Source organism: Lagopus muta, chromosome 16 (assembly GCF_023343835.1).
Source record: "Lagopus muta isolate bLagMut1 chromosome 16, bLagMut1 primary, whole genome shotgun sequence".
NCBI lineage: Eukaryota > Metazoa > Chordata > Aves > Galliformes > Phasianidae > Lagopus > Lagopus muta.
This window is the reverse complement of record NC_064448.1, coordinates 10,615,177-10,641,499: the sequence shown is the minus strand read 5'-3', so window position 1 is coordinate 10,641,499 and position 26,323 is coordinate 10,615,177. Positions and strand designations below refer to the sequence as shown.

The 26,323-nt window shown below is 58.1% G+C and overlaps 1 protein-coding gene across 2 annotated transcripts; it reads left to right on the top strand.

The window, feature by feature from the left end:
• Nucleotides 1-1,647: 1,647 nt before the first annotated feature.
• SOGA1 (suppressor of glucose, autophagy associated 1) lies at nucleotides 1,648-20,053 on the top strand. 2 transcript variants are annotated; one of them, XM_048963305.1, is made up of 15 exons: nucleotides 1,648-2,004; nucleotides 7,641-7,865; nucleotides 8,713-8,871; nucleotides 11,000-11,062; nucleotides 12,917-14,128; nucleotides 15,105-15,224; nucleotides 15,404-15,529; nucleotides 15,831-16,061; nucleotides 16,149-16,256; nucleotides 16,419-16,586; nucleotides 17,265-17,516; nucleotides 17,598-17,669; nucleotides 18,049-18,119; nucleotides 18,362-19,811; nucleotides 19,902-20,053. In XM_048963305.1, exons 1-15 carry the CDS (start codon nucleotides 1,762-1,764, stop codon nucleotides 20,049-20,051), a joined length of 4,650 nt encoding a protein of 1,549 aa, XP_048819262.1. In that variant the 5' UTR covers nucleotides 1,648-1,761; the 3' UTR covers nucleotides 20,052-20,053. The 2 variants fall into 2 exon arrangements, with proteins under 2 accessions (XP_048819262.1, XP_048819263.1); XM_048963306.1 differs by having other exon boundaries at nucleotides 1,656-2,004; nucleotides 15,108-15,224.
• The last annotated feature ends 6,270 nt before the right edge of the window (nucleotides 20,054-26,323 follow it).

The following is a 26,323-nucleotide window of genomic DNA, read 5'->3' as shown; positions in this document are numbered from 1 at the left end:
ACTAATGAGAGTGGCACCAGTTGGTCATGGCAGAGCATCCCGTGCAGGGGTATGGGCAGCATGCAGCAGGACTGGATCGCAGCTCCCTTAATGACACTGGAAACCACTGAGCTGGAGACACAGCCCTTTGCTCACTGTTTTTGCACCAAGGTGCTGGGGGTCCTGCAGCAAGTCACCAGTATGGGGAAAGAAGGGACCACACTGCTTCACGGGGCACAGTGCTGGGGCATTTGTGTGTTCCCGGGAGGGCTGCTGGGAGAGCTGGTCCCTCAAACGTGAAGGCAGGCTGTAGCACGGTGACAGAGCCATTTCCCCAGCATCTGCATTGGGGTCACGCTGCCCGTTGTGAAGAGTTTGAATCTGAGCAGCGCTGAGGAACAGGGCTCTGCTTCCTGCTGCAGGGCTGCATCCAGCCACCGCGCTCCCGCTGCGCTGCAGCCAGAGCATTTTTCAAACCCAGCTTTTGGCCGCTCGCAGCGGGTTTGGGGCCGGGTTGTTAACGTACGAGAGACGCGTGCTGGTGGGTGGGAGCACTTGCTGCCGAAGGCTTTCCCCCCACCCCCCCACCCCGAATGGCACCGAGCAGCACACCGCGGGGCTGTGTGCGCCCCAATGGCTTGGGAGGCGGCCCTGGGACACGAAGGGGGTATCGAGGGAGCTTTGTCCCTGAGGATGCCCTGGGCTGGCAGCAGTGCCCTGGTAGCCCCCCGTTCCAGGCGGATCCCTCTCATCCACGGGGACCTTAAGTGAGCCCTGGAGACCCTGATACCCTGCTGGGACCCCTGAGACCAGTACTACTGAGGCTGCCCCGGGGGACTCGCACTTAGAGGGGCTCCCAGGGGACCTGTGCTCCCGAGGATGCTTTGGGGGGGACTCTTATGGGCATTTTAGCCTGCTCCCCACCCCCAGCGATGCCCCGGGGGGGCTCTCACCCAGGGGAGATCCACATCCTTACGGGGATACCTGTTGGGACCTCGCTCACAGAGATGCGGGGGAGGTGGGGACCTTATGGGGACGCCTCGAGGATGCGTGCAGCTGAAGATGCCCCGGGAGGGACCGCTCGCATCGAGGGGGACCTTCCCCAGGGCTCCCGCACGTTCACCCGCGGCGATGCCGAGGCCGCCCGGCCGCTCGGAGGGGTCGCTGTTGCCGCCAGCATCGGCCAAGCCCCCCCCGCTCCCCCCTCCGCCGCCTTTTGTTCGCCGCCCGCGCGCGTCCCCGCCCGGCAGTGCGGGGCGGGCGGAGCCGGGCGGCAGCCGCAGCCGCAGCCGGGGCCGAGCGCAGCGCAGCGCAGCGGGGACATGGAGGCCGCTTCGGTGGAGCCGTGCTCTCCCGGGCCGCCGCCACCTCCGCTCCCGGAGAAGAAGAAGCTGCAGCGGGCGCCGTCACCGGCGCGGCCCAAGGAGGTGCCGGGCTGGTCGCTGGCCAGGAGCCGGCGCGGCGGCTCCGCGCACTCGGCGGCGGCCTCGAGGCTGTCGGCGGGCGGCGGCTCCGGGCACCCGCGGCGGGCGGGAGGCGGCAAGGAACCGCGCCCCGAGAAGCGGCAGCGGGCGGCGGCGGCGGCGGCCCGGGGCGGCGGCAGGGGGGGGGGCGGCGGGCCGCGGAGCGGCGAGGGCGAAGGGGCGGTGCCGCGGGGCGGAGCCGGCGGCCGGGGCGCTGCGGCCGGGACCGGGGCCGGGACCGGGACCGGGGCAGGGGTGCGGCCTGACGGACAGCAGCTCCGAGGTGTCGGACTGCAGCGCCTCGGAGGAGGCGAAGCTCATGTCGCTGGAGCTCAGCGGCAGCGACAGCGAATCCCCGGGCAGCGCCCCGCCGCCGCCGCCCTCGGCCGGGGAGGCCTCGCCGCTGCCCGAGGAGCCCTCGGCCGCCTCCATGGCCAGCAGCCGCCTGCAGCTCAGCACCTCGCTCGCCTTCTCCGATCTCACCGAGGAGCTGCTGGACGCCGGCACCGACGGGCTGCTCCGCGAGCTGGAGGACCTGCGCTCCGAGAACGACTATCTCAAGGTGGGCACGGTGCGGCATCACCGGGTGCGGCGTCCCTGGGCATCCCTGGGCAGGGCACAGCATCCCTCAGCATCCCTGGGTGCAACGCAAAGCGGCAGCCCTAGGCAGAGCGCAGCATCCCTGGGCATGGCATGGCATCCCTGGGCAGGACACAGCATCCCAGGCAGAGCACAGCTCAGTATCTCTGGACGTGGCGTTGCTGGGCATGGCATATCATCCCTGGGCACATCCCATGACATGTCACCCCTGAGTAGGGGACAGCGTCTCTGGGCATCCCACAGCATCCTTGTACGTAGCATAGTTCAGCATCTCTGGGTGTCCTTGCATGTAACGCAGCATTTCTGTGCTCGTTGTACTTGCTCCCTGGGCATGGCATTTCTGGGCACAGAGTACCTGGGCATCCTTGGGCAGGGCACAGCATCCTTGGGCATCCCATGGCATCCCCTAGTCATAGTGTGTCTTAGCACCTCTGGGCATCCTTGGGCATCCCTTAGCAGGACCCAGCATCTCTAGGTATCTTTGGGCATAATACAGCATCTCATGGGCGCCACAGCATGGCCTGGGTGCAGCATCACATAACATCCTTGGGCAAAGTGTAGCTCGGAATCTCTGGGCATTCCTGGGAAAGGCACAGCATCCCTAGCATGGTGCAGTTCAGCAGTTCTGGGCATGGCTCAGTGTCCCTGTACAGCATGGTCCAGCACTCCTGAGCATGGCTAGATATGGCACAGGCAAGCACAGGGCTCACAGTACAACCCAGCACGGCTCAGCCCAGCATCACTGAGCACGGCATGGCATGGCTCAGCTGGACAGCAGAGCCAGTACTAAGCCCAGCTTGGCTTGGCACAGCCTGTCATGCCATGGGATGGCCTGGAAAGGGCCAAGCTCAGCTCAGCATGAAGAAACCCAGCACAGCCTAGCACGTGGCATGGCATGGTACAGCACAGAGTGGGATGCTGCCACTGTCCTCTCTGCCTCCTGACACTGGCAGGTCCCCAGGGGGAGATTTTCCAGCTCATTTCCCTCCACCAGTCCCTGTGCTTGCTCTCCACAAGGGCCCCAGACTCCCCGGGGCCTTTTTCCAGGCCTGCAGCTGGCTGATGGGCACACAGTGATGCCAGGGCAAGTGTGGGGACATGGGTCTTGGGGACAGAAGGGGGATAGATGCTGTGACCTGGTGGGCTGCAGGCATTTTGCATCCTCCCCTCTTCCTCAGGGTGCCGATTGGGTAAGACATTGATGCCACCGTACAGGCTGCAGCAGCACCTTGAGAGGGGCCAAGTGTCGGTGCTATGTTTGGTGGCATCCCTTCAGAGTGGCAGGTGGGAACTCGCCAGGTCTGCCTCAAAGTGCCAGAGCTTGGGAACATGTGGGGGTTGCTGTGGTGAGGTGAGAACTGGGTGCAACACCCTGGAGATGCTTGGCCGAGCCCTTTGTCCATTAGCAAAGCCCCAGCTTGCAGCTGGTGTCCGAACTCCTGCCAGAATTAGCAGCAAGAGCTTAAGGGCTTTGATTTACGGGGAGCTGGAAAAATACAGATGAGGCCCCTCCGGTTTCCAAGAATGCGTGTGAAAATGCTGCTGCGCCGGCTGGCTGTGCAATTGCTTCCTCCATCTTCATGTGATCGTCACGGCAGGCTGCAGGGCTCGGGGTGTTTTGCTGCAAGGAGCAGCCCTGGCATGGAGCAGTGTCCAGAAGTTCTGTAGGGACATTGGTGTCCCCACTCCCACTGTGTGTGGCAGTGCTGCCCTCTGGACCCCCCCTCCATGTGCCCCATGTTCCCCTTGCAATCCTGGGGAGGTGGGGAAGCAGCAGTGAGATGTGAGGTCTTCCTGAAAGTGCTTTGAGCATCCCACATCCTCTGTGCTGGTGGGTCAGGATCAGTTCTTTTCTCCTGGCTTGTGCTGGCCAATAACTGCAGCCATGTTCACTTGTGGTGCTCCCCGAAAAAGTAGAAGCTGTCAAGCAGACTGTGACCAGCAAGGAGCGGAAAAGGGGAATGGGCTGCAGCAGGATATGAGGAGCTGTCAGTGTGTGCATGCTCATGGATTTGGGACTTCCGAGCTTAAAAAGGCCAACCCTAAGCCAGATGATTAGGCTGGCCTGTGATGCAACATGCAGGGATGCTGCAGAGGGTCCCCTCCCCTCTGGCACCAATCTGTCTGACCTGTCAGAGGCGGCACATCCTAGTGCTAACTGGAACAGCTACAGGTGAAATATCCCTTGGGAAGAGCTGGATAAAATTCCCATTTGGGGGATTTTGGGATGGACGGGGTGCTGTCAGCGTGGCCGTGCATGGTGCCACTGCAGTGCTGCACCTGGGCAGGGCAAGCTGTCAGCTCATACTGCTCCTTTCTTGGCTGCACTAACCCAATGCACGTATATATTTCAGCATGCCTCTCCTGCTGCTCCCTGCAGCAGTGATTTCCCCAGGCTTAGAGGAGAAAAAAACAATTTGATGGAGTCTTTCAGCAAAACACCAGCAGTGTTGGAATGAGCCCCAGGGCCTCATCATTCCCAGCCCCACAGAGGCCTTGGCAGCGCCTGGCCCATCACCACTGCCCAGCCAGCAGTGAGCCCCCAGCTGTGTGCAGGGTAATTTATGGGGGCAGGTGCAAAGCTGGGAAGCTCTGGGATTTGTCTTGCTGTGAGGCACAATGAGAAGGGTGGCTGCTGTGCTCTCGGAGGGCTTGAAGAAACCCTTGTGAGGCGTCACACAGGGTGCTCCTCACCAACCTTGCATCACATGGTAGACTGGGGTGTGTGCCAGGACCCTCTTGCTGGGGAGGTCCCTATTTTTTTCCCTAGAGAATTATAGCATAATTCCCTTCTATGTCCAATGAGGGCTCAGAGTTCATTGAGAGCTGCTGTGCATGTCCTGTAACATCAGTGCAGCTGCAGGGTGCTGGTCCTGGCTTTCTGTGGACTCTCCTGCTGCTCCAACTCTGCACAGAGATAGGAATGTATAGCAACCCTCTGCCCACATCCCTCCTTGCTTTGTTCATCCTGTGCTGGGGCTCAGTGTGTGCGCAGGACTGTCCCCAGGGCTCAGTGCTTGCTGCTTGGCTTGTCCCCAGGGCTCAATGCTTGCTGCTTGGCTGCACCCCAGTGCCAAACGCTGCCAACCCTGGTGGGGCAGGCACTGCCAGCAGCACAGCAGCCAGCAGTGCTGTCATTTGCATCATCCAGCTTTGCATCCTGCTCTGCTTTCTGCTTGTAGGAGATGGGGCTCCCACTGTGCTGCCTTTTGGGGTTGTCACTGGAAAGATGCGGTCGCTCTGAGGCTCACGGATTGGTGTTTATCTTGTGCTCCTCCACAGGCAATGTTTGACTCCTGCAAATACAAGCCAGGCATTGACATCTGCACACCCCATCATGTCTCCTGGCATCCTCCTCACCTCCATGGCATGCCGTATTCAGCACCACATATAGTGCTTTTGCAGTGCCAGTCCTCAATCCTGGCTATTTCTCAAGCATTTCATCTGCTCTGGTTCTACCCTTGCCTCAGTTTGCGTTTTCTGGTTGCATTTTGCAAAGATGCACAGCACTTCCACAGAGGTGCAGCTGCAGAGTGGTCAGGGTGGGCTGTTCTGCCCACAGAGGGTGTCAGCACAGCCGCCCTGAGCTGCCCCAGCCTGCTGGCATCTTGCTGCTCTCCGATCCTAATCCCATTACCTAAGCTTAGCACCACAGGGTGTCCTGCAGGGAGTGTCCCATGCAGCACCTCAGCTGCTTCGCAGTCCTGTTCAGGCCACCATTCAAACAGCTTTGGTGGTGAAGCTTTCCTGAGCCACCTGACCCAGGTAGATTTTAACCTTTCTCAGGCACTTTGTGAAGCATCAGGGTGGTGTTTTTATTTCAAGTGCTCACATTGCCACGCAGGATCTGCTCACCCTATTTGCAGGTGGCTGTTTTTTGCTGCCCCATTGCAAGCCACCTGCATTGTGCAAAGCATTTTTTCCACGAAAGCTCTCACCTTCATTCCAAACCCACTCCAGCAGCTCCCAGACCAGTGTGGCTTTCAGAGCTTTTTTCATTTCCCCAGGTCAGTGTGGGGTTTCCAGTAGGGATGTCACCCTGGGGAGCATTACAGCCTTCACAGCAATGTCTTCTGGTGCTGTTCATCCTTGTGCTTTGTGCCTGGGGGTTTTAGAACCATGGGATGTGCCTGTAGCGATGCCCTCAGTGGGGCAGTCTTGGCAGTTTCCAGAGCACCCTGCTCCGTCCGAGGGTCACCTCCTGGTTCTTGCTTACTCCAGAACCCTGACACAGAGCCACGCGGCCGCTGTGGTGCCGGCAGCTCGGGGATAATCAGGGATTGTCTCGGTGACGTCCCCGATTTGCCATCTCACTGCAAAAGCCAACAGTGAGCGACTGTGGCTGATCCTCGCAGCTGCCGCCCTCAGGCTTTGTTTTTCGGAGTTGGGGGGGGGGGGGGGTAGAAAGGGAAAATGCAGCTGGAGCTTTGTGCTGGAGCTGGGCAGAGTGGCTGCCACCCAAATTTGGTGCAGCTCCAGGCGCTGTGTGCACTGCCAGCCCAGCTCTGTGCTCCCCTCCGTGGCAGTGGCTGCCTGGTGGCAAACAGCGGGGCAGCCTCAGGGCCCAGCGCTGGCAGCCACTCTCGTGTCCCTGCGTTGCCTCTCTGCTCCATGCCTGCCTCCTTCCTCCTGACACATCTTTTCCAAGGCGACCTACATTTCTCTCGCTGCAACTGCTGCCTGGGCTGCTCCCACGGCGAATCCTTTCCCTCCCCCATCTTCCTCTTTTATTTTGGTTTATTTATATGAGAGGTGCTGGCACCGACACGCGTGGTGTTCAGCTCACTGGCCTGAACCCTACGGAATGCCCCTTCCCCCAGCACACTGCTCTGTGGGGCTCACGTGGGATTTCACATCCACATCCTCATCCCACAGGGGACCTGGAGGTTGTGGCAAGTTGTCCACGAGTCACAGTGTGCCCTGGCAGCCAGAAGGGCCAGCCGTCCCCTGGGGTGCATCAGGCCCAGCACTGCTGGCCAGGCGAGGGAAGGGGTTGTCCTGCTGTGCTCTGGGTGCCACAACATAAGAAGGGCATAAAGCTGTGAGAGAGCATCCAGAGGAGGGCTGCAGAGCTGGGGAAGGGTGTGAGGGCTTCAGTGTGTGAGAGGGGTGGCTGAGGTCGCTGTGTTTGCTGGGCACAGAGCAGAGCAGGCTGAGGGGAGGCCTCATGGCGGCTGCAGCTCCTCACAGGGAGCCGAGGGCAGCACTGTCAGCCATAGGGTTTGAGTGGTGCTGTGTGAAGCCAGGGGTGGGACTCGATGATCCCTTTCTAACTCAGGAATTCTGTTATTTTATGATCCACTTTGGGTGCTTCTGTCTGCTCCCTCAGTGCTGTCATCCCTGTGCTGAAGGTAGACATGCTGCACATGATACCAGTTTCCCCCTGATCTGGTGTGCATGGGGTGCATGTGGCCCAGTGTTATCCTCTACCTCCATAGGCATCCCACCATGTGCAGAGCAGCGTAATGATGTCTGTGCCATGAGAGCAAAGGAGGAAACCCCCAGTTGTTAGCAGCCATCTGTGGGGTGCACGCTATGGGCACGTGGGACTGCTGCAGTCTGTGGGCTCTGACCTCTCCAACACGCCTCTCCCTGCAGGATGAGATTGAGGAGCTGCGCGCCGAGATGCTGGAAATGAGGGACGTCTACATGGAGGAGGACGTCTACCAGCTGCAGGAGCTGCGGCAGCAGCTGGACCAAGCCAGCAAGACGTGCCGCATCCTGCAGTACCGCCTGCGCAAGGCCGAACGGCGCAGCCTGCGTGTGGCACAGACCGGCCAGGTGGATGGCGAACTCATCCACAGCCTGGAGCAGGACGTCAAGGTGATGCTTGGGGGGTGCCCTCGGGGGCAGTGCCCAGAGGGTGGGGTGGGATCTGTCCCAAAGCAGCTTGGGGTGAGATAGGAAGTGAGTTGCTGGGACACTGTAGCAACTGTGGGTTGCTTTCCACTGTAGCTGGGGACCTGGGAGCTGCTTCTCCTCTTGGCCACTATGGGAACTTTGCGAGGTCCCAGGCTGGAACAGGGACGAGGTGTTGGCTGCGAGGTGGCCTTGTATCTCTTGCCCCAGCCAGTGATGAGCTGAGTTGTGTTTGCTGATCACTTGTGCTGCTGCCAGAAGGAGTGGTGGCAGCAGGGGATGTCTCCACTGCTGGGGAGCAGCTCAATCAGCAGCTCAGATTTTGGAGAGAGGTGACAGAGGAGCCTGAAACCAAGCACTGTGCTGACCCTGAGCAATGCCCCCCACAGGGGCTGCAGCGGGGACTTGCTCAGCTCTGGGGGCTCTTGTGCGATTTTTCCGTAACCCGATGCAGCAGCTCGCCTTTCCTTTCCTGAGGGGCTGCTCCTCTCCCCTCCCAGCCATGCAGCAGCTGCTTTCCAGCACAGTGGAGCACAAAAAGCTGACAGGCATCTATCCCACAGCACCGCACTGTGCTTGGGGAAAGCAGGGTTTGACCAGTAGAGGTAGGGGGAGGAGTAATGGTGGTAATAAAAGAGACACGTGTGGCCAGGGGACAGGATGTTACCTGGAGTAGTGTCTGCTCCAAAGGGTCCTATGGCAATCTCCATGGATATTGTCTGGGTCTGGTAGGTGCCCATGAGGTCTTGCCCCTGTGCTGTGGTCCCAGCATGCTCTACCCAGCCCAGTGACAGCCACTCTGTGTCCCCAGGTGGCCAAGGATGTCTCCGTGCGGCTCCACAACGAGCTGGAGGCGGTGGAGAAGAAAAGGATCAGGCTGGAAGAGGAGAACGAGGACCTGCGCCAGAGACTGATTGAGACGGAGCTGGCCAAGCAGGTGGTACAGAATGAGATGGACAAGCTCAGAGAGGTGAGGGGAACACAGGGGGAACGTGGAGGGGGTGACCCCAAGGCTCAGCCCCTAGCAGGTGTCCTGGCCTGGTGCCGTCAGCATTCATATTGCTGAAACCCAAACCGTGCTGCAGATGCTCATGAAACCCGAGCGGTGCTGCTCTGTGTGGAGTGATGTTGGGGTGTGCGGGCAGCACCACGCCCAGGGCTGGCTGTGCCCTGACTGCTTGGGAGTGGGGACAGCTTCACGCTGCTCAGGCTTGTCCTGTGGGGCATAGCTGGCACATGGGATTCCTTTGTGTGTGTCCTGGAAATCCACATGCGCACTTATGCAGGACTCCAGGGCCGTTAGTCTGGGACAAGCTCCTGGCCAGGAATGCTGCTGGTCCCCATGCAGTGAGGGGGCATCCTTTCTTGGTGACAGGAAAGGCATCGTAGTGACAGCACAGGCATGTAATCCATCACAGCACTCATAACCCACTTCCCTACTGCCCGGGATGCGATGGGTCCCCGAGGAGCTGCAGGCAGTGTGCCAGAGAGGATGTGGTGCCATCGCCCAGCCCAGCTGCCCTCCCTGCCTGTGTAGGAACGGGGGTGGGGAAAGTGGGTTGTGAGAATAGAATGGGAGGTGCCCCTTCTGCAGCCTCAGTGGGTTGCTGCTGGCTGGCACAGGACAGGCTTCTGTGTGCTTGAGGTTGTTTTGAGTTCCCTGAGGCTGGCAGGTCTGTGCTGGTGGGATGCTAATGGGCACAAACCTGGCTGTGACCATAGATGAGCCCTGCGGGGACAGAGCGTTGTGTTTCTGCAGTTCCTGCTGGGCTCTGCAGCAGGCACCGTGGGTTTGCATCCGCTCTTGAAAAGGGCATTTCCCCAGGCGCTGGGGTTACTCACTTATTCCAGAACGCTAATTAGGAAAGCGAGTTAACAGGGTGAGTCTCAGCCGCCTCCTCCCTACTGCTGTAGGATGTGAAGCAGTGGCAGAGCTTGTTAGCAGCATGCAAACAGCAGCAGGCTGGGCAGGGCTGGGCTTGCCCCTAGGGGCCGCTTATTTCTCACTTGCAAGAGGTTTTCCCGTGGCTGGGCTGCTGTGGGATGGGCAGTGCATCCCCTGGGCTGAACCACCACCCCCCAGCTCTATCCTGGGCGCAGGGACCACAGTGTCCCCTAACCACTATGCTGTGGGGTAAGGGCATGCCTGTCCCTAGCACAGCCGGGGCGAGCAATGCCGACGTGGCACAGCCAGCCCCCGGGTGGGGTTCGAGCAGCTCCAGCACTGGTCTTAGCCTTAATAGGAAAGCTGGAGCCCTGCACCTTGGCACAGGCAGCAGCTTACATTTCACAGCTGCTTTCTTTGGCTGCTGGGGCCTCAGCGCCAGCATGGGAACGTGCCTGGGGCAGCCCCAGCCTTGTGAGCCTCATTGCATCACCCACCAGGGCACAGCAGGGCAATGCAATGACTGGGAACAGGTCAACTTGTTTTCTTCTTTTTTCCTGTATGGGGCTCCCCATGTGTCATCTGTCATTGTTAGCCTGTGTGCCCAGGGACCCTGGAGAAAGGGCCAGCATTGCTCCATTGATGAACTAGGAGTCACTGCCAAGCGCTTTTTGTGCTGGGGTGGTCAGAGCGGCAGGAGGATAATCGCTGGGGGATTTAGGCTTGGGAATCTTGGTGTCCCATTCTGCCCACATGCCACTGCCTCTAGCAGTGTGTGACAGCTTGTGGCTGATCCCAGGTCCCCATTTGCAGTCGCATCCCTGGTCAGATGGGAGAAAGGCAGCTGGGATGTGCCTGCTGCTGCGTGTGGGCAGGGAGAGGCATGGAGGAGCTCCAGCTCCTGCTTCTAAGTCAGGATGCCCCGAAGCCATCCCAGCCTGGGATTCCCCACTCCATCCGGCCCATGACTCAGCCTCTCCACTTGCCCTCGTGCCTGCAAGGGACATCTCTGGCCAAATCCCATGACATGATGTCAGGCACCCTGGATCCCCCAGCACCAGGGGCTCATCCCACCAGTGCTCTGGCCCCTTCCCGAGCTACTGGAGCAGTCAGCAGTGCCCTGGCTGTGGTGTCCCCAGGCTGGTTGCTCTGTCCGTCTGCAGCAGGGTGCCACGCTTTGGCTGTGGGTGACATCTTCCTCTTCTCTCTGCAGAATTCCCTGAAGAAAAGGGGGTCTCGCTCCATTGGGAAGACTGAGAAGAAGCCATCGGTGCAGGTACGGGCTGTGGTGCCAGTTGATGGCCACTGCATCCAGCACAGAAGGAAATCCTGAGCAAGGCAGAGCCATCTCCTCCTCTCAGAGCTCATCTGAGAGCTTCCCCAGCCCCTGCTCAAGGCAGGAATTGATGCGCTGAGCTTTCCTCATTGTCCTCAGGGGTCCCTTGTCTCCTTTATCAATGGAGTACCAGTGGCAGGTGGTGCCTTTAGACCCTTCCATGTGTCATTGTTGCCTGTGCCAGTGGCCAAGTGATCCTGAGGGGCCTGGGGTCCCATGGCAGCAGCTTGAGGCCACTGTCACCATCCCTGCCCTGTGCAGGCTGCTGAGCGGGTGTGGGGAGGGGCTGTGCTGGCAGCTGGGGGATTTTATCTGTCAGTTGCGGTTGCACTGAGCTGCTGTGAGACGTTAATGCTGTTACCAGGGCTCAGAGGGGCAGAGTTGCCATTGTGGTGATAGATATGCAAGTGTTTTAACACCCAAAAAATCCTCTTCCAAAGGCAGGCAGCCACAGGATCTATTCTGGGGAGTAGAACTGCTCCCCTAAAGCCTGGGCAGGGAGAGAGCCCCATAAAGCTGTAAGCATCTCATCATGGTGACCCCAGGATTTTTGGGGTCACTGTGCCACTGCTGTCACATCCCACTCCACATGGGGACAAAATGCAGGAAAACATCCCCCCGCTTTCCTGCTTCCCGTGCTGTCATCCTCTCAGAGCCCTCAATTTAGGGACATGAGGCAGAAGGGCAGCACCAGAAGAGGGACACAACTGTGGCTCAGTGCTGGAGGTTCAAAGCCAGCCTCAGCTTCCTTGGGTGCCAATGGGCTGGCAGCGTCCCCCAGTCCCCGTGTGCTTCCTGTGCAGCATGACTGGATGCCTCCAGGCAAAGCCATCTGTGACTCATTGGTAGCTTCTTGGGCTCCTTTCCTGCCTGACAGTGCTGAGCACTAGGAGAAATGGAGTTGTTGGGGCAAGACAAACTTAAAATGAGCTCTGTCCCCTCTGTCCCCAACGCAAGGAGCAGTTGAGGTGCTGCTGGTTGCTCTGGCTGGGGGGAAGTGCCCGGCTGCAGCTTTTTTTTTCCTGGAAAAACAGGAACTGAGGTCATGTCTGCCTGGCTGGGATAGCGGCCTCATGACGCTGCCCCCCCCCTGCTTGTCCCTGTGGCTATTTTGGGGAATTAAGCATCACCCCAGACCTGTGGTAGTCCTGCTGGGATGGAGGCACCACAATATTCTGTGGCTCCTGGAGCTTTGTGGGCACCTCTGCCATGCTGGGGAGACATTGGGGTGCTGGGGGCCATGGGAGCTGGAGGTGGGTTCCACTTGGTGGGTGATGCTGGTGGGTCCCCCCTAGGCGGTCACTGCGCCGGAGTGACCACACTGGACAGGAAGTCACGAGCTGGGAGTCAGGAAATCCTGATCCTCTGTCCAGAGACCTTTCCGTGGCTGAGAAATGGTCTCTCAGAGCAAAGGAGCCTGGGCAGGGCCAGGGGCTTGGCTGGGGCTATGAGAGTGGTGGTGGGGACGGGTGGCTGAGAGGAAAGGGGCTGGACGAGGGGTGGGACCATGGGAGGCTTCCAGCCCTTGAGAAAAAAACAAACGCATTTTAGCTGCTTCTGTCCTCGAGCTGCGGCTGTCACTGTGTCCCAGTAAGGTGGCTGCTCTGCCACCACAAAGCAGAGGGACAGGGAGCCTGTTGGCTGGGATTTTCTCCCGTGGCATCTGACAGCTTTCCTCCCCATCTTGGGTGGTGTCAGGGCCAGCATCCCCAGCTCGGTGTCTGTGCTCTATGTCCCTCAGAGCCACCATCTCTCAGCCTGTGACCCTAACACCTGTCCCCTCCCTGTCCCCAGGAGGACAGCGCGGACCTGAAGTGCCAGCTGCACTTTGCTAAGGAGGAGTCGGCCCTGATGTGCAAGAAGCTGACCAAGCTGGCCAAGGAGAACGATGGCATGAAGGAGGAGCTTCTGAAATACAGGTCCCTCTACGGGGACCTTGACAGCTCCCTGTCCGTGGAGGAGCTTGCCGACTCACCCCACTCACGTGAGGCTGAGCTCAAGGTCCACCTCAAGCTGGTGGAAGAAGAAGCCAACATCCTCAGCCGCAGAATTGTGGAGCTGGAGGTGGAGAACCGCGGCCTGCGGGCTGAGATGGACGACATGAAGGGCCAGGGGGACAGGGAACTACCAGGGCAGGATCTGCGGTTCCTGGCCTGCACCTCGGCCTGCGGGGACGCGGGGGACACGGTGGCAGAGCTGCGACGGCACCTGCAGTTTGTGGAGGAGGAGGCCGACCTGCTGCGCCGCTCACTGCTGGAGCTGGAGGACCAGAACAAGCTCCTGCTGAACGAGCTCAACAAATACAAGTCGGACCACGAGCTGGATGTGACGCTGTCAGAGGACAGCTGCTCAGTGGTCAGCGAGCCCTCGCAGGAAGAACTGGCCACGGCTAAGGTGCAGATCAGTGAGCTGAGCGGCAAGGTGAAGAAGCTGCAGTACGAGAACCGGGTTCTCCTCTCCAACCTGCAGCGCTGTGACCTGGCCTCCTGCCAGACCACCCGGCCCATGCTGGAGACCGACGCTGAGGCCGGCGACTCAGCGCAGTGCGTGCCCACTGCTGGCTGGAGGGATGAGCGTGGCAGTGAGGCTGAGGTGCAGGACCGGGTGCTGGACGGCAGTTCCAACACCAAGCTGCTTAAGGCCAAGGACTTGGAGACCCTGCTGGGCATCCGGGACCAAGCAGCGCTTGTCAGCAAAGCCATCGACATCTTGATTTCTGATGCCAATGGCTTCACCTCCAGCTTGAAGGTGTGCCTGGACAACGAGTGCGTGGGGGGGCTGCTGGCTGAGGCCCTGGACAACAGCAGCGAGAGCCCCAGCGACGCCAAGCTGATGAATGTGCTCCTCATGAGGCTGGGTGTGCTGCAGCAGGATCTGGGCTGCTTCATGCGGAAGGTGGACCTCCTCTCCAGCGGCCTCAAGGAGCACTCCGGCTCCTTCCCCTTCTCCAGCAGCCACGAGGCCACCAAAGAGGGGCTGCAGAAGGAGCATGGCTCTGACTTGCAGGTACGGGGCTCCTTCCCACGCCCCATGGCCGCCCCGCAGCACTCGTTGCTTTATTTGCCACTTTTTTGCCTTTTTCTTCCTGCTTTAACAGAACAAACCCCGACCCGTAACATACCCCTCCTCGTGCCTCTCCAGAGCAATCCCCAAACTAATGCTCACCTCGCTGCATGCCGTGGCACCTGGGACAAGATAGGACTCTGCTCCAACAGAGTGTGTGCAGCAGGAGGTGGTGGCAGGAGTCTGCGTGGCTGCAGTGCTGTCCCACCCCAGTGCAGTTGCCCGGGCAGAGCTGGTGGCCCAGCTGCTCCCCTCCACTGCCAACAGGCTCCCTGCAGAGTCAAGTGTCCCCTCCACTGATGCTCTGTGCTTGTTGGGATGGGCAGCATCCCAAAAGCCCCCTGAATTGCAGGCAGCCAGCTTGGGAAAAGCCTCATGGCATGCACTGAGATAATTCCCAGGCAGGGTAATATACAAAGCAGAGATGGCCAGGCAAATTTGGGTCTGATGGGGAGCATATCCACAGCGAGCATCCCGTGCCCTCCTCACCAGGACAGCCAGGGATGGGGACATGACTGGAGACATAGGTCCTATCACGGGCACAAGCCCTTTTCTGGAGCACACTCACTTGTTCAGAGTCCTATTTTTCTGCATGCTGCTGGACTGCAGTCCCACCAGCCCCAGGTCCCGGTCCCCCCTAGTCACTGCATGGCACCGTAACTGGTGTTTGCACATTTTTTCCCTCTTTCTCTCTTTTTTTCCCTTCCTTTTCCCCAACAATCCAGGCCACGTGTCTCATCCTGTGTTTCCTTTTGGTTTCCGCATTGTCTCCCACCGTGGTGATGAAGTTCCTTCTCCTCATCATCCTTTTTGTTGTCTTGTAGTTCTTTACTGTTTCGGAAACCCATTGTTTTGTTTTCTGGCTTTCTTTTCTTCCCGCTCTTTTGGTTTGTTCTCATTAACTTGCCCACGCATGCAGCAGCCTGATTTTAGGGATGCCGACCCTTACCGCATCACCCACACCAAGGACACGGACCCCGCACATTCCCGGAGCTACAAAACCTGCCGACCTGACGAGAACGACTCCTATGCCACCGAGGTACGAAGCCGCCTGTCCCAGAGCGGACCAGGAGCTGTGTCCCCTCAGTGGGGCTGGAGGGTTGGAGATGCCCCAGGAGGAGCTCGGTGCCCCAGTGGGAGTGATGCAGGGTCAGGAGCTATGTAGAGATGCTGAGCCCTGCCCGGTGGGCACCCACCACCCTCTCTGTACCCTTGCAGATGAAGGAGCTGCAGCTGGTGCTGTCGGAGGCCAATGAGAGCCTGCGGGGGCTGCAGGAGCAGCTCTCGCAGGAGAGGCAGTTGCGGAAGGACGAGGTGGACAACTTCTCACAGAAGATCTGCCAGGTGAGCAGGTGCTGGCCCTGGGAGATAGGATCCCCGTGAGCACAGCTGGGCCATCCCCAGGCTGGGGATCTGCTTGAGGACACTAAAACAGTCCTCAAGAAACGTGGAGGCTGAGCCTGCCCATCTTTGCACGTGGGTGTAGAGCCATGCAGGACTTCCCCCTGTTGCTTTTATGACCCCACTGTCCCAAGGATGCTGTAGCTCCCCCTGGGCAGAGTCAGTCATGAAATTTGGGGTCTGGTGCTGGGAGGAGGCACAGCAGCCTGTATGGATGCTGATGGCTCAGCACATCACTCCACAGCTGAAAGAGGACCACCAGAAAGCCCTGCTGCGGCGTGAGTTTGAACTGCAGAGCCTCAACCTGCAGAGGCGGCTGGAGCAAAAGTTCTGGAGCCAGGAGAAGAACCTGCTGGTGCAGGAGTCACAGCAGTTCAGGCAAAGCTTCCTTCTGCTCTTCATGAAGCTCAAGTGGTTCCTCAAGTGCTGGCGCCAAGGCAAGATAGTGCACAGCGAGGGCGATGACTTCCTGGAGGTACTGTGGGCAGGGGAAATAGGACACTCAGCTGTCCCCAGTCCCTGGCTGGGGTCCTCAGCAACCTGCCCACAACATCTCCTGCAGGTGAACAGCATGAAGGAGCTGTACATGCTGCTGGAAGAGGAGGAGCTCACACCACAGCAGCAGGCAGACAACAGGACCTGCTCTGGGGATGCCTGGACTCCCAACACGGTGAGTGTAGTGAGCAGAATCATTCCCCACTGAGTGTCACTGCTGGGCAGTAGGGGGGTGTCCTGTACCCTGCTGGCATCTCACATCTGTAACGTGGGGGTGGCAGCATGCAGAGCTGGGGCACCGAAGTGACACCCCTTGCTCACCTCTGGTTCCCGACAGCCCAACGAGTGCATCAAGACACTGGCAGACATGAAGGTCACCCTGAAGGAGCTGTGCACAGAGCTGCGGGAGGAGCGGCGTGGTGCAGGCGAGCTGCAGCAGCAGTTTACCAAGGCCAAGGCTGCCTGGGAGATGGAGCGCACCGAGCTCAAGTGCCACATTGCCCAGGTGGGAGCCTGGGGTGGGGGGACGTGGGGCTGGGGGGCTGCCCGACTGTCAGCCAGAGCTTGGCTGCTGGGAGGAAGCATGGCACGGCAGGAATCACAATGAGCAGCCACTCTAGCAGGCGAGTTTCTATAGCAACGGCGCTGGCATGAAAATTGCAGTGGTAGCAGAGGATGCACTTTATTCCTCTGATGGGCTTGTTCAGGGTGGGTAGGATGGTAGCAGGACTCAGCGTGCTCTGGTCATGCACAGTGCTCATTACCCCAGGCTGCAAAAGCACCAAAGCCCTCCTTTCCTGTCCCATCAGCCCCCAGCCCCATTCTGCCCTGAGCTCCTGGTGATGACGGTTTGCAGCTCCCTTATGCCGTTCTGGCAGCAGCTTGTGGCTGTGCATCTGCTCATGAGAGTGATGCCAGCGTTTCTTGGGCTGTGTTTCTCTATAGTCTCCATCTTTAGTCCCCAGCTCCCCTCTCTCCTCCCTAGAAGTGAGCAGAGCTGTGGTGGCATTACCCCTCCTTCAGACTCCATCCTGGCCAGCACCAGCAGCATCCCTGGGGTGCTCTCAGCCAGCCCCACAGGGATGTCACCCTCTCAGGGTTGTCAGGATTTCGGTGGGGACATTCAGCCCCATCCCATTGGGTGACCATCTGGCACGTGGCTGCCAACACTGTGTCCCTGCAGCTGGAGGCAAAAGCAGGCAAAGGCATCACAGAGCGGACGTTACCAGACTGGAAGGTGGCACTGAAGAGGGAGCGCGAGGAGCATCAGCATCTCCTGGCTGAATCCTACAGCGCCGTCATGGACCTGACCAAGCAGCTGCAGATCAGCGAAAAGAACTGGAAACAGGAGAAAGTGGAGCTGCTGGCCCGCTTCAAGGAAGAGCAGCAGCAGGCAGAGCAGCAAGCGAAGGATCTGCAGAACAAACTCAACCAGGTATGGTGTCCCCATGCATGTGTCATCCAGCATCTGCCCCTGCTCGCTGTGCATGTGTTGGGTGACGGATGTGTTCTTCAGTTGCAGAAAGGAGCCAACCCGTGGGCTTTGAAACACTCCGAAATGGAGAAGCATGGCAGCAACTGGAAAGAGGTGGGTGAGAGAGGGCTACATGTGTTGTGGCTTCCTGTTTGGCTCAGGTCTGTGCTAAAAATTAGGTGGAGGTTGGGTGTACCCCACAACAGCATTTCCTGAACAGCAGTCTCAAGCAGTTGCAAGGGGGAATTAAGTAGATGGAGACAGCAGAGAGCATGGCCATCTTGCTGTGCCAATCTCCAGGGGCTTCAGAAAGTTGTTAAGAGAATAGTTGTGGGCAGGGTGAGCCCTGTGGAGCTTTGGGAGTGAGGTGCAGGACCTGGTTGTGTTGGGGAGGTGCTGCTGGAAAGGAGCAGGGTGCAGTCCCTGCTCAACACACCTGTGTGCCGTGGTCCTGTGCCTGACTCCACCAGAGCATGCTTCTGTGTCCTCCTAGGCTCTGAATGAAAAAATCACAGACAAAGAGACAATCTCTGAAGAAGATGCCAAGGGAACCAACTTAAAAAGGTGAGCATGGTGGTGGCCATCATCCCAAAGATGTGGAGGGTATCAGTGGCTCCCACAGCTGGACTGACCTCCAGCTCCATCTGGACACTGCTGTGGTCCAGGATTGACTTCCCGGAGGCAGTGAGCAGGGCTGGGTGCCCAGCAGGGTCCCACTGGGATGATGCCTCCAGCATCCCACATCATCAGCCTGTCCCTCTGCCTGGATGGGCGAATGCTGAACCCTGTCCTCTCTTCTCCCACAGGACCAAGTCCGTTTCCTCCATGTCAGAGTTTGAAAGCTTGCTCGACTGTTCTCCCTACCTCCCTGGAAAGACTGTGCCTGGGCTGGGTGACCATTCCCGAGGCAAAAAGTCATCTGCAGCCCCCCAGCTGCTGCCCAACGGGATCCGGGATAGCACCGGCCTTCCTCCCCCTAACTGTACCTATGTGAATATCGAGCAACCCGCCTCCGACAGCCTGGCCAAGGAGAAGCTGGGCATCTCCTCCTGGGACTACTCACGGGCCAGCAGCCTCACGGGCCATGACCCAGCTCAGAAACAGATGCAGAGGAGCTACACAGCACCTGACAAGACAGGGATCCGCATCTACTACAGCCCTCCTGTGGTGCGGCGCCTGGAGGCAGCTGTGGTGCACAACAAGGAGGGGAAGATCATGATCGAGCCCGGCTTCTTGTTCACCATGGCCAAGCCCAAGGAGCCTGAGGAGTCGGCCAGGACAGAAAGCACATACAGCCAGTGGCTGTGCAACTTCTCCAAGCAGCAGCGAGAGCTGCTCGATGGCAGCACCGGGGAGAGCAGTGTGCCACCAGTGCCCCGCTTCCCCCCCTCGCTGCACGACCTGGAGATCTCCGGTAACATGAGTGACGACATGAAGGAGATCACCAACTGTGTGCGACAGGCCATCCGCTCCAGCTCACTGGAGAGGAAAGTGAAGAGCACCTCGAGCCAGACCGTGGGGCTGGCCCACGTGGGGACACAGACCACACAGACAGTGAGCGTGGGCCTGCAGACAGACCTGCCGCGCGGCAGCCTGCATGGCAAGAGCTGGTCCCCGCGCAGCTCCTCGCTCGTCTCAGTGCGCGGCAAGCAGATCTCCACCTCCCTGGACAAGGTGCACGCCAGGATCGAGCGGCCCTGCTGCTCACCCAAGTACGGCTCGCCAAAGCTGCAGCGGAGATCTTCCTCCAAGCTGGATGCCTCCAAGGACAGGAGCCTTTGGAACCTGCACCAGGGCAAGCAGAATGGCTCCGCCTGGGCCCGCTCCACCACCACTCGTGACAGCCCCGTCCTCAGCAACATCAACGATGGCCTGTCCAGCCTCTTCAGTGTGGTGGAGCATGCGGGCAGCACCGAGTCCATCTGGAAGCCGGGCTGCCCTGAGGGCGGCAGGGCCAAAGCTGAGGCCCCCAAGTACGGCCTGGTGCAGGAGTTCTTCAGGAATGTTTGTGGGCGGGCGCAGAGCCCCACAGCCCCCCCAGAGAAGAAAGATGCTGGTGGTGGGGAGGAGGGCTCCAAGAAGACCGAGCATCCCAGCCTGGCCTCCTATCACCCCACTGAGAACACCTCCCGCATCCTGAGCAAAAAAGTCCTCAAGCAAAGCAGCTGTGAGGACCCCAAGCTGATGTCCCTTGGCCAAGGGAGCAAAGAAGCATTCCCCCGGGACCCTGACTTCATCTCAGCCATGGCCAGCGAGGTAATGAGGTGGGGGGGGCTCCTATGTGCCAAGCTGTGTGGTGGGGATGACTGCAACCCTCTCTAACTGCCCTTCAATCTTTCTTTGCAGGACATGGCATGCGACTGCAGCTCACAGTCCCTCACCTCCTGCTTTGCCCGGCCGTCCCGCTCCGCCGCCCGCCACTCGCCCTCCAAGTGCAGGCTGCACCCCATAGACATGCCCAGGGCAGAGGAGAAGCCCGGGCCGCTGAGTGAGTGAGGACAGTGAGATGGGGCGTGCAGCCTGGCCTGCTTCCCACTCTCCTTCCCCAAGAACGCCCACGGGGCCCCTCTCGGGGATGCATCTGTCTCCTAACCATCCCCTCACTCGTGGGGATGCTTAAGAGGCAGATGGCGAAGGGCAGCGGAGGCTGCCAGCAGCAGTGGGGCATCCCGCCAGGGTGGCCGTGGCACAGACACGACGGGAAGCACCGGGTCCCTGCGGTGGCCCCGTGAAGGGGACAGCTGCCATGCGAGGCAGTGGCTGTGATGCTGCTGGTCCAGGGAGGGGTGAAGCGCGACAGGGGTTGGATTTGACGGATGGATCCGCCCCGTGGCCAATGCTGGGTGCATCCCTGCCAGCTCTGCTTGCAGGGTGGTTGCATCAGCCGTGTGCTGGAGGGAGGCGGGGGGGTCCCCGGGCTGGGCGGTGCGTGGAGGCGTTCCCATCCGGCTCATGGGACCGGTGCTGAATGCACGTGTGTGGGACCCCCCTCCCTGCAGCCTAAGCCCTGCTGAGCCCCCGCCTCCCTTCCCGAGGCCACTTGTAGTTATTTGTTCTTCCAAGTGCTGAATTTACATATCCCTCCCTCTTTTTTTAATTTCTCCATCCGCTTTTGGCTCTACCCAATTCCGAACAGCCTGCAATGTAAAACCAAGTGCATTTAAAAAAAAAAAAAACCAAACCAAACGTACTGAAATGAGCTAAATTGGAGATGTACCAATTGGATTAAGAGATTGTGGGCTGGGAGGCTGCATTGTGGCTCGCAGCCTCCACCGCCCGGAGGTTGGGTCATCACCATGGGGAAAAGCCTTATCCAGGGAGGGAGGAGAACAGCATCCCGGCAGTGTTTGTGCTGGGTGAGAAGGGCAGTTTCTGAGGTGGCTGCTTGACCTATTTTTGAGCTGCGTGCCAGGGGCTGGGCAGAGATTTGCACAGATGGAACTGCCTGCAGGTGCCTGTGCCTGCTGGAGCTGCAGGCATTGCTTGGGGGGCTCTGGGCATTGCTCCAGAGCCTCTGTGCATTGTTCTTAGCCTGTGTACATTTGCCCCAAGGGCTCTGTGCATGGCCCCAAGGGCTCTGTGCATTGTTCTGAGGCTCTGTACATTGCTCCAGGGGCTCTGTGCATGGTCCCAAGGGCTCTGCACATGGCTCCGGGGCCGTATGCAATGCCCTGGGGGTCTGTGCATTGCTTTAGGGGCTATGTACACTATTTTGGGGGTTCTGTACACAGCTCCAGAGGCCTCTGCATTGCTCAGGGGCTGTGAACGGTGCTCTGGGGGCTCTGTGCGTTCCCCTTGGGGCTCTCTGCGCTGCTCCAGAGCCTGTGGGCGTTGTTCTCATGTTGTGTACATCGCTCCTGGGGCTCCGTGCGCTGCTGTCATCTCGCAGCCACACTCAGAAACCACTCTTGCTGCCGCAGCTGCTGCCCCCTCCCGTCCAGCCTCACACTGCCCGCAGTGGGACGGCTGCATCACTGCCACGTCGCAGCCTCCATCAGCATCTCCGCGATGGCTGCTCACTGCCTGTGTCTCCGGACACACCAGCATCAGCCAGGGCCAGACGGCCCAGCACCGATGGCCTTTCACTCCGAGGGCACCTGGCCGGCCCCACGAGGTCCTTGTCACCCAGCCGTGGGGCAGGCACTGCCCCCAGCACCAGCAGCCAAGGCCAGGCAGCATCCCTGCCTGCTGCCCTCACGTCCCCGGCACTGCTGCCGGCATTCTCCTGCTGTACATAGATCCTTTCGGGGTGGTTTTTAGCATTTTCCTTGAAAACTAGGCTTTGTTTTGTTTTTAAAGACTATACTTTTGGAATGTGTTTGTTGTTTTTTTTTCTTTCTCATTTTTACAACTGCCTTTTAATTATTTGTAATATTAGTCAGTTCTGTCTTACTCTGTAAATAGCGGTGCTGGGTGTTACCCACGAGGATGGGAACAGGGACAGGGGACGGCAGGGGCTTTGTGAAGGCAGCATCGCAGAGAGGCAGGAGCTGCTTTGGCCAAGCCTGGGGAGATGGGGATAATTAATGTGCTGTGGAGGTGCCAGGTTTGGCCTCAGCCCCTGCAGCATCTGCCCCCGTCCTCTCCGCAGTCCCTGTCCCTGCCCCAAGGTCACATGAAGGGCTTGCTCTGCCCTGATGACAGCACCTGCCCGCCCTGTGCTGTGCCTGCTTGTCGTGTGATGAATAAAGGCCCTGCAAACCCTCTCCCGCACCCTCAGTGCTGCTTTCCCAGGCTGCGGGGGGCAGCATGGGCTGGGAGGTCCTGTCCCCAGTATCCCCACCAGCTGTCCACACCTGGCGTCCCATCTGCTCCCCATCTCCAAGTGCTGACTGTGGCTGTGCCGCACGGCTCCCTGCCATCACTCCCCTGTCCCTCATGGACTCTCACCCCACACAGACACCTCTTAGCTCCATGTTCTTGTCTTGCTGGCGTTTCTCATGCCTCCCTGCCCCATCCTGCCTAGCTGCTCACTCCAACCAGCACACAGACCCCATGTCACTGCCCCAGCTTCCTGCCCTCATCACATGCAGATCCCAGCCCCCCTAGGCTCAGTACATGAAAATTCCCTTCCCTGAGCTCCACCACCTCCTGTGTCACACCCCTCCTTTTGCTTCTTCGCTATCTTTTGTATTCCATCCCTTCTGTCCCTGCTCCTCATTCCCCCAACATGTCCCATCCTTTCTTATTCTCCTTTATCCTCAGCCACATACCTTTCCACTTCCATGTGCTCTTCCATTGGCCATTATATCCCACACGCCTTTGGGATTCTGCTCCTACATCATCCAGTATCTCTTTTCTGCTTCCCATGTTCCACTGCCCTTCACAGTCCACCTCTCTTCTTCTGCACTTCCATATTCTACCATATCCCTCCCTTTCCAGTGCTCCTGTTGCCCACTGTTCCCCATCCCTTCCTGCCATGCTCCTCCACCACTCATCACGTTTCATTTCCACTGTTCCTCCATCACCCACAACCTCCTGTTCATCTTTCCTTCCATCATCCTTCATTTCTCTATTCTCCCATCACCTGCCACATCCTCTTGCTCCCTCATCACCCACCACATCCTGTCCCTTCTTGTGTTCTACCGTCATCTACCTTCCATTCCTCCTTCCTTCACTTGTCACCTCACCTCTGCATCTCATCCCTCCCTGCCATCACTCACCATGTCCTGTTCATCCTTGTGCTTCTCCATCACTATGTCCCCATTCTTCCTGTGCTCCCCTGTCAGCCACCACGTCCCCTCACTCCTTCCCATGATCTGTCACCTCTGCATCTCATTCTTCCCTGCCTTGTTCTTCCATCTCCCATCTCTCCTAAGTGCATTTCTCCATCACCCACCACATCCTATTCATCCTTTCTGTGTTCCTCCATCTTCCACCACATCCCATCCCTTGTTATCCTCATAGACTTTCCACCATCTCATCTCATTTCTTCCTCCACCTCCTGCCTGTCTCCTCTGTCTTCATCCTCCGTCACCCCGTCTTTTCCTTTCTTGTTCCCCATGTCAACATTTCACCATCCCTTCTCTTCCTCCATGAGCTCCCACCATCATCACATCCTGCTTTAATTTATTTAATTTCCCCTTCCTGTCTTTATCCATCCACTTCTACCTCCTCCATTATCCTCATCCCCCTCATCCTCCTCCATTTCCCCATCTCAAAATCCATTCTCACCTCCCACTTTTGCCCTGCACCTCCAGCTGTCAACATCTCCTGACCCTGCCTCCTCTTCCTTAACACCCATGTTTCCGACCCCCTCTCCATTTTCCATCACCTTCTCACATCTTCCTCCATCTCCCATCAATCTTTTAAACACCTCTCCATCTCTCCTCTATCTCTCCTAGCTGTAGATGTTCCTGTTCATTGGAGGACAGCTGGACTAGATGACCTTTAAAGGTCCCTTCCAACTCAAAAGATACTATGATATTCTGTGCTCCCATCATCTCCTCATACCTCTTCTTCATTATTACTCCCTCCCTTCCTTGTCCTCCATCACCTACCATCCCATCTTTCTTACCTTCCTCTACTGCTTGTTTTTCTCCTTCATTCTCCTCCAGCTCCTGTTGTTCCCAATCCCTTTCCATGCCCCAGCACCCCTTGTTCTTCCCCATCCTCCACTTCACACCTGTCCAATTCTCCTTATCATCCTGCAACCTTTCATAGTCTTTTCGTCATCCTTCACTTTCCATCTCCTGTATCTCTTTGTTCTCCTCTGCTTTCCACTATCTCCTATCCCTTTTCTTTCCTCCATCTCTCATCTCTTCTTCTTCCACCTCAGTTTCTGTCCCTCCAGTCCACCTCCACCTTCCATCCTTCCCCATCCTCTTTCAGCTCTGGCTATTGCCCTGTCTCCCCTCATACCTTCTTTCCTCCTATCTCACCATCCCTTACCATTGTTCACCTCCCAGTTTCACTTTCTCCTCATACTCTCCCACTTTCCTATCCCTCCTCATTTTTTAAGTGTCCCACCTACCTCAGCAATTTCCCCTCCACCTCTTCCTGACCTCCAGTCATCCTCGCCTGACTCACACTTCCCTCCTTTGCCATCCTTTCATTCTCTTTCACCTCCCAACTCCATCCTGCCTTCCACCCCAGCCCATCCTCCTGCCATTCTTCCTCTCTTCCATCCTTCCTGCACTCTTACTCCTAGCACATCTGCCCCCCGCTGTTATTGCCACCTTCTCTACCTCCTTCCTTTGCCTTGTATCCCATCCCTCAACAACCCAGGAAAGTCACTTCCATCCCTGTTGCAAGCAAGAAGGGCAGAGCCCTTACTTCTGGAAATGGGATGTGGGGCTAGGTTGGATGGAGAGCCAGCCTCCCACCCCATCCCTGCTACTCAAGACATTTGCATAGCAGCAGAGATAGCCATAGCTTGCAGGTTGGGAGATTCCTGCCGGACATCAGGAAGCACTTCTCCTTTGAGCTGGTACAGCTGGAACTGCTCACTGGGGAAGTGGAAGGATTTCTGCTCTTGGAAGATTACAAAACGCAGCTGAAGTCACTGGTTCTGACTCGTTAGCAATAACCCTTTGGAACAAGGGAGCTCAGTCAGAGTCTCCTGGAATCCACTGAAGCACTCACACCTGTAGGAGATTTCTCCAAACACTGGAGGATTTCCAAGGGTGTCAGAAAAGGCCAGACACGGATTTGAGTGCAGTGTTTGTGATACTGCAGGACACGAGGAACCATCACTGCCACTTGCTCCATGGTACTCAAGCAGGACCCCCATGTGCTGTTTGAGCAGGCCCATTGCAGACTGCTCAAACAGGATCACTCCATGCTGCTGGAGAAGGACCATCCCATACTGCTCCAGCATGACCATTCCACGCTGCTCAAGCAGGATCACTCCCTGGTGCTTGAGCAGGACCACGCCAGGCTGCTTAAGCAGAATCATCACATGTAGCTTGAGCATGGTCTTCACATGTTGCTCAAGCAGGACCACCCCATGTAGATTGAGTGGGACCATTCCAGGATGCTCAAGCAGGACCATCCCAAGTTGCTTGAGTACCATGGGCCAAGCCAAAGTGGCTTCCTGAAGGACTGCCAGATCCCAGCCAGTGAGATACCCTGAGATGACCGCTCAGCCCCTCGAGCCAGCAACCCTTGCATCACCTTCATTTTCCTTCCCTTGGATCGGGCCATGCAGGGGCTGTTCCCTCCCAACCACCTTTGACTGCAGCAGGGCGCAAACTGCTGGCACTGCCGAGGGGAGGACAGACTTCTTCTCCATCCCATGGGAGCCCCAGACCCCGAGGGACCTTCCTGGAGGACCCCCTCAGAGCATCCATCCTACATCCCTCACGCACAAGGGCCAGCCGGCTCACTTGATGCAGACTTTGCCTTGCGACGCTGGAGGTTCCCAACCACCCCATGGAGGAGCAGCATCTTTGCCCCTTCCTGAGGTGATGTGTCCCACTGCAACACAGGCAGCCAAAGTTTGGATGGGGCAGCGGTGACGTTTGTAAAGTGTTCCCACCCAAATGCCTTCCTGGCTGGTGAACTTGGGAGAGGGTGGAGAGAATTTCCTACCTGTGTTAGAACCTAGCTGAACTTACGTGTCTCCCCAAGCTGGATTTCTTATTCCAAACATTCAAACTGTTGTATATTGTACTGGGATTTTTACACTGAATTATTGTAGAAAACAAAAATCTAAACCAAGTCTGTTTAAAAATAAACAATAAAAAAATCTCTCTAAAAAAAAAAAAAAAAAAAAAAAAAAAAAGCTGAAATAAAATCTTTCTTTTAAGTTGTCTTCACATTAATGT

Bases quoted from the DNA above. Each gene is read 5' to 3' on its own strand.
- SOGA1 (XM_048963305.1), top strand. From the start codon at position 1,762: ATGTCGCTGGAGCTCAGCGGCAGCGACAGCGAATCCCCGGGCAGCGCC. The intron at 14,129-15,104 runs GTACGGGGCTCC...CCACGCATGCAG, and splicing joins AGCATGGCTCTGACTTGCAG to CAGCCTGATTTTAGGGATGC. The intron at 18,120-18,361 runs GTGAGCATGGTG...CTTCTCCCACAG, and splicing joins AAGGGAACCAACTTAAAAAG to GACCAAGTCCGTTTCCTCCA.